This window comes from Diaphorina citri, unplaced genomic scaffold, assembly GCF_000475195.1.
Source record: "Diaphorina citri unplaced genomic scaffold, Diaci psyllid genome assembly version 1.1 scaffold2, whole genome shotgun sequence".
Lineage (NCBI taxonomy): Eukaryota > Metazoa > Arthropoda > Insecta > Hemiptera > Psyllidae > Diaphorina > Diaphorina citri.
Window position 1 is genome coordinate 897,324 of NW_007377441.1, and position 7,645 is coordinate 904,968.

The 7,645-nt window shown below is 41.9% G+C and overlaps 1 protein-coding gene across 1 annotated transcript in view; it reads left to right on the forward strand.

Moving 5' to 3' along the window:
• Positions 1-7,639, forward strand: part of LOC103512123 (cadherin-99C-like) — a gene marked incomplete at both ends in the record, with an annotated part of 29,171 nt that extends 21,532 nt beyond the window's left edge. The window contains 4 exons of the mRNA XM_026823752.1: positions 4,654-4,773; positions 5,710-5,885; positions 6,778-7,008; positions 7,571-7,639. Coding sequence (XP_026679553.1) covers positions 4,654-4,773; positions 5,710-5,885; positions 6,778-7,008; positions 7,571-7,639 — 596 coding nt within the window. The remainder of the gene's footprint in view (positions 1-4,653; positions 4,774-5,709; positions 5,886-6,777; positions 7,009-7,570) is intronic.
• Positions 7,640-7,645: the final 6 nt, after the last annotated feature.

A 7,645-nucleotide genomic window follows, 5' to 3' on the forward strand; every position in this document is an offset into this window, starting at 1 on the left:
CAAGGCTTGTTCCTGAAATGACTGCCTTTCTCCTATCCTGGTTACTAGTTCAGATGCCATGCCAATTAAAATTTGGGTACTTGTGCATGCAGAAGTCACGTCCGTGGAATATTGCTACCAAAGGAACTGGCACAAAATATGAGCAGTGACCAGTATTATTATAGGGTTAGGTTAAACACAAGAAAGAGTTTTCACAATTAGAGCAGTGATTAGTGTTATTATAGGGTTAGGTTAAATACAAAAAGGAGCTTTACTTTTCCACAGACTTGACTTCTGCATAATTACCAAAATTTGATGCATAAAGGAGCTTTCCTAAATGAACAGTGAACAGTGTTACTGTGTAGTTCAGATGCTAGGTCTAATGCAAAAGAGAGCTTTCAAAAATGAGCAGTGACCAGTGTTATTATAGGGTTAGGTTAAACACAAGAAAGAGTTTTCACAATTAGAGCAGTGATTAGTGTTATTATAGGGTTAGGTTAAATACAAAAAGGAGCTTTACTTTTCCACAGACTTGACTTCTGCATAATTACCAAAATTTGATGCATAAAGGAGCTTTCCTAAATGAACAGTGAACAGTGTTACTGTGTAGTTCAGATGCTAGATCTAATGCAAAAGAGAGCTTTCAAAAATGAGCAGTGACCAGTGTTATTATAGGGCTAGGTTAAAACACAAAAAGCAGCTTTGTTTTATCATTGTTGTACCTTCTGAATAATTACCACTCCTCCAATTACTCTCTTCCTGTACTTCAGATTCACTCAAGAACAAATCACCATGGAGAAGACACCCAGAGTACTGTTACTCGAGTACTTGCAAAACGAGAATGGTACAAAACCGGTATACACAGAGTTGCCTCCATATTTCCCTGATCCATTGTCGACCGTAAGTTTGTTCCATTATGAAGTGAGTGCATTCAATGGGAAATATGTGGGGACTGGCTATGGAGTTGCCAAAAGAGAAGCAAAACATGATGCTGCTAAGAAAATCCTGATAAAATTAGCTGCAGATAAGCCAGATTTGAAAAAGTTCCTTGAGGCCAACAGATTTGATACTATGATAGAGAGAACCTATGGTGGTCCTGATAAAAATGTTCTTGAAAAATTAAATTGTAAGTATAACTTGAAAAATAATAATTCCTCTTTATTCTGTCCTGTTAGTGGAAAAAAAAAAAAAAAAAAAAAAAAAAAAAAAAATCAGTTGGATTGCCAGCCTTGCTTGATAAACCCATTCAATCTATTACAGTTCCCTCTATCAGGCCTCTTCAAGCCCCGTCTAGTTGGATTGCCAGCCTTGCTTGATAAACCCATTCAATCTATTACAGTTCCCTCTATCAGGCCTCTTCAAGCCCCGTCTAGTTGGATTGCCAGCCTTGCTTGATAAACCCATTCAATCTATTACAGTTCCCTCTATCAGGCCTCTTCAAGCCCCGTCTAGTTGGATTGCCAGCCTTGCTTGATAAACCCATTCAATCTATTACAGTTCCCTCTATCAGGCCTCTTCAAGCCCCGTCTAGTTGGATTGCCAGCCTTGCTTGATAAACCCATTCAATCTATTACAGTTCCCTCTATCAGGCCTCTTCAAGCCCCGTCTAGTTGGATTGCCAGCCTTGCTTGATAAACCCATTCAATCTATTACAGTTCCCTCTATCAGGCCTCTTCAAGCCCCGTCTAGTTGGATTGCCAGCCTTGCTTGATAAACCCATTCAATCTATTACAGTTCCCTCTATCAGGCCTCTTCAAGCCCCGTCTAGTTGGATTGCCAGCCTTGCTTGATAAACCCATTCAATCTATTACAGTTCCCTCTATCAGGCCTCTTCAAGCCCCGTCTAGTTGGATTGCCAGCCTTGCTTGATAAACCCATTCAATCTATTACAGTTCCCTCTATCAGGCCTCTTCAAGCCCCGTCTAGTTGGATTGCCAGCCTTGCTTGATAAACCCATTCAATCTATTACAGTTCCCTCTATCAGGCCTCTTCAAGCCCCGTCTAGTTGGATTGCCAGCCTTGCTTGATAAACCCATTCAATCTATTACAGTTCCCTCTATCAGGCCTCTTCAAGCCCCGTCTAGTTGGATTGCCAGCCTTGCTTGATAAACCCATTCAATCTATTACAGTTCCCTCTATCAGGCCTCTTCAAGCCCCGTCTAGTTGGATTGCCAGCCTTGCTTGATAAACCCATTCAATCTATTACAGTTCCCTCTATCAGGCCTCTTCAAGCCCCGTCTAGTTGGATTGCCAGCCTTGCTTGATAAACCCATTCAATCTATTACAGTTCCCTCTATCAGGCCTCTTCAAGCCCCGTCTAGTTGGATTGCCAGCCTTGCTTGATAAACCCATTCAATCTATTACAGTTCCCTCTATCAGGCCTCTTCAAGCCCCGTCTAGTTGGATTGCCAGCCTTGCTTGATAAACCCATTCAATCTATTACAGTTCCCTCTATCAGGCCTCTTCAAGCCCCGTCTAGTTGGATTGCCAGCCTTGCTTGATAAACCCATTCAATCTATTACAGTTCCCTCTATCAGGCCTCTTCAAGCCCAGTCTAGTTAGATTGCCAGCCTTGCTTGATAAACCATTCAATCTATTACAGTTCCCTCTATCAGGCCTCTTCAAGCCCCGTCTAGTTAGATTGCCAGCCTTGCTTGATAAACCATTCAATCTATTACAGTTCCCTTTATCAAGCCTCTTCAAGCCCAGTCTAGTTAGATTGCCAGCCTTGCTTGATAAACCCATTCAATCTATTACAGTTCCCTCTATCAGGCCTCTTCAAGCCCAGTCTAGTTAGATTGCCAGCCTTGCTTGATAAACCCATTCAATCTATTACAGTTCCCTCTATCAGGCCTCTTCAAGCCCCGTCTAGTTGGATTGCCAGCCTTGCTTGATAAACCATTCAATCTATTACAGTTCCCTTTATCAAGCCTCTTCAAGCCCAGTCTAGTTAGATTGCCAGCCTTGCTTGATAAACCATTCAATCTATTACAGTTCCCTCTATCAAGCCTCTTCAAGCCCAGTCTAGTTAGATTGTCAGCCTTGCTTGATAAACCATTGCCAGCCTAGTTAGCTTGAAAGGTAGCACGTCTGCCTTATTCCGGCCCGGGGCGGATTTTATCCTTAACAAATGAGATTCGTTCTCGAAACGGCTGGCTTTCTTTCTTGGCTTTCATGACGATAAGACCTTAGCAGTTACAGTTCCCTCTATCAAACCTTCCTACGTGTGATTTATTTAGATTTAGACCTATTCCAATATGTACTTAGATAAAATGTAAATGCTTTAGTAGTGAATTTTGTATTTAATAATACTTTCTTGTAATGAGATCCTTACACATAACGTAGCTAGGTAATAGAAAGTAAAAAGCGGTAATGATAAACAGTCCCCACACAACCTTTTTGCAAGTGATTACTTTACCTTTTTCGATCCTGAAGCAATAATTTGGTGGACCTCTGTAGATACTTGGAAAGTTCAAGTACTACTACAACTTCCAAGTAGTCGACAAGTAAGTACCTACTACATACTTACTTTAGTTTAAGTATCTCCACTCTTCAAACAACACCTATTTACTCTGATTTTGTAAAGAGTAAATGCTTTTAGTTGTGATGAAAAAGTTTCAAACGAACAAACACAAAAACTGAAGTCACCTTTTCTCCACACTCTCGGCATTTTTTCTACGCCCTCTCGAATGTTTAATGCATTTTGCTAGGTGCCTTTACTGCCTTTTGCAGACTGAATACCAGTCTTGTTTGGAGGGTAACACGTCTTGTCTTGTAAGTACTAAGTCCCGGGTTTAATTCCCGCCCGAGACGGATTTTATCCTTAACGGATAAGGTTTATCGGAATGGCAGGCTTTCTCCTATCCTGTCTTCCGTTTCTCTTCGCTTTCGGGACGATAAAAACAACTTTGTGGTGTGTCCACACATAGTCGATCGGTGAGGTGAATCTATGTTGTCGAGGCAGTGTGGACGGTTCAGTCGACATCGATCGATGGCCGGTCAACCAAGTGTGGACAAAATGAGCCCTTAGCAGTTACAGTTCCCTCTATCAAACCTCTCTAAAAAGAACCCGTCGATAAGAAATAAAACTCGATAATAAATAAACCTCGATAAGAAATAACTTTGGTCTTTTCCCTTGAATTATTTCTTAAAGCCCCAGCTCAGCTCGGTCATGTCTCTGCCCATCTTCGTCCGGCATGTCGCCACAGTACCGCCCGATGTGGGTCTGGCCTTCGCTGATGACTCGTACACCATTCAGATAGCCGAGAACAGTCCCGCCAACACTCTGGTGAAGAGTCTGACCGTGATCAATAACCGGGTACACAGCCAGGTGGTACCCCTCCGATGCTCGCTAACCTCTGGAAACTATCAAGGTAAATTTTTATATCAACGTAAATTCCAATCTAAATAAATTGCTATGGAAAAGTGTTTCACCAACTTTTATGTCCAATGAAACATCTGCTAAATTGGACTTTGTGAGTCTGTGTCGTAGCGTGGTAATGCGCTTGCTTGCCATGCAAAAGATCCCAACACCGACAAAAAATTGGGGATGGGCATGCTACGGGCGAGAGGAGAGACAATACTCCCCATTTAGGTGCTGGGTCAACACAAGAACACCCGAAAGTAACCCGTTGAAAACGTTAAAGGTGACCGCAACGTGTGTTTTCTCCACAGATCTATTTCAAGTGAACGTGACAGCTGACAGGAACTGCGAAGTTCGTCTGACGAGGCCTGATTTGGACTATGAAATGGCACCCGAATACAACCTCACTGTACGCTTAGATACGTTGACTGGTAAGTTAAACGCTTCCCTTGGTTAATCTTCTTTAGTGGCAACCTCTTTGGTGGCTATTGGTATTGGTATTGGTATTGGTAAAGGTAGGGCCATCGGCTTTAATAAACGCCCTTGGTCACTGCGACCTGGTTAGATCTTTTGTGACAGTTTTGTGATCTTTTGTGACTATTACCATTAATATCTTTTTTATATTTATAATTTTCTCCATCCTTTTCAATTTTAAACCTATGTATGTACTTAATTATGTTTGATGAAAATAAATGAGGCCTGTTTAAACTGTTGGCATAATGGGACTTTTTAGTCTTAGCCGACAGTATAAATAAGGTATATTAAATAAATAAAATCTTTATGTGCCAAAAACACTAGATCTCGACTTAGAGGAGGCACTTGGTTTATACATATCTACTTCTACCAGGACCAGAGGTCCAAATGCACCAAGGGCTTCTCACTATAAGAACGATGAGCTAGTTTTCAAGCGAAAATTACAACGCGACTTTCGGATTGAGAAATCTTTCGTAAAGACAGAATAGGATTCAGGTAGTTAGTCCGAGCATACGTATCTACCTACATACATAAATACATAGATACTAGGTAAGTGAAGTTCTTATATTATCGCTGATAATAATAATAATAATAATAATAATAGACTCTTGAGTGGAAGATAACCGCTAGGCGAGGTTAACGCCGGAGGCGTTTTCTACCACCTAACCCTTAGAGCTTAGAGCTCCATTATTATGTGGTCAAAATCTCAAATAAATGAGGATAAAATTCCATGCCTTGGCTGGGATCGAACCCACGCCCTCCTGTTTACCAGGCGAGCGTCTTGACCACTATGCTACCGAGGCTGATCATGCAAACCGTTCTCCAATCCTCATAATCTTTTTAGATATTAGCATATTAGACACTTGATTAATCTATCTCATGTTTTCTCTCAGGTCTGGTTAACCCAAGCCGGTCCATGGCTCAAATCAACATCCAAGTTGTCGATCTTAATGATAATTCCCCTCAGTTTGAATACCCGGAGAATACCCGCCAGTTTAACAAACAAGTATTCTACGGAGCTATGGCACGCGATAAGCATGAACTGGGAGTTACACTCATGCAAGTCAAGGTAAGCTTTATTTAACACTCGCCAGTTTAACAAACAACTATTCTACGGAGCTATGGCACGAGATAAGCATGAACTAGGAGTTACACTCATACAAGTCAAGGTAAGCTTTAACACCCGCCAGTTTAACAAACAAGTATTCTATGGAGCTATGGCACGAGATAAGCATGAACTGGGAGTGACACTCATGCAAGTCAAGGTAAGCTTTAACACCCGAGAGTTTAACAAACAAGTATTCTATGGAGCTATGGCACGAGATAAGCATGAACTGGGAGTGACACTCATGCAAGTCAAGGTAAGCTTTAACACCCGAGAGTTTAACAAACAAGTATTCTATGGAGCTATGGCACGAGATAAGCATGAACTGGGAGTGACACTCATGCAAGTCAAGGTAAGCTTTAACACCCGAGAGTTTAACAAACAAGTATTCTATGGAGCTATGGCACGAGATAAGCATGAACTGGGAGTTACACCCATGCCAGTCAAGGTAAGCTTTATTTAACACCCGCCAGTTTAACAATCAATGGTAAAACCGTGTTTTCGGAAGAAATAACAAGCATGTCATCTTCCGATCAGCAGTCCGGAATGTTTCGAAATAAAAGTGAAACAAGTTCAACAAGTCTAAGGGCCTTCTCGGTGCGTTCTCGGGCAAGCTTGGTTATTACGCTTGTTCCACATTCCACATTAGTTCGGCAATCTACACAAAAATCCCCACTTCCTCTCCCTATTAAGGAGCATGGTAGCGCTCCGCCCTGCCAAGTCAAAACAGTTTGACATATCTACTAAGAGACATTATACGCCACAGACTAAGTAGCCGTTTTCAGGTAGTTCTAGAGGAAAAACTACTAACGATGGATTACGTTTACTATCTTTGTTTTTCCCCTTCATCCCTCAGGCGACAGACAAGGACAGTGGCAAGTTCGGTCTAGTCGAGTATCGGCTCCTGGATAACAACACGGACGCTGCCTCCTATTTCAACCTGGACCCTGCCACCGGTATTCTGAAGAACATCAAGGTCCTATCCGAGCTCCGGTCTGCCCAGTTACCATTGAAACTGACAGTGGAGGCGCGTGACAACCCCACGGGCCCTGAGAGCGAGTCTAACGCTGTCACCACTACCGCTATTGTAAGTAAAGTTATACTTACCGTGTCCGGAAACAAACTTGAACGTCAGATCTTGAATTTCCAGAACGTGGCAACTTGAATGGCTTTTGAGTTTGCTTACATGGGATCTATTTGTGTGCAAGGTTTATCCGGTTTCAGTTGGCTGCAGTTTAGAAGGTGGTTATGAGTTGTTAGTACAGTTATACCTTGGCACTACGTTTTGTCGGTGTAGAAATCAAATCTATCCATTCGTTTTAAGTATAAAATAAAAATACAACTTCAATTTCAAAGTTCGATTACCAGTGTAGCTAGTAGCTAGCTTGGAAGGTAGAACGTCTGCCTTCTAACTTACAAGTTGTGGGTTTAATTATCGGCCTCGACCGTGGCGAACGTTATCCCATACAGATAAGGTTCGCTCCCGGAACAGCTTTCTTTCTTCCCTCTTTGATTTCGGGATTATATTATAAGTCCTCCGTTGTTATAGTTTCCTCTTTAAAACCTCCTCCTCTCCCAAACCTAAATCAAACCAATCAAATCGATCGAAAAAAATCTATAATGATGACTTTCTATTGGTTCATTTCCAGATCAACCTAGTGGAGGACAAACACCGTCTGATTTTATTCATAGCAGATGCGCGCGCAGACCAAGTCAAAGCGGGA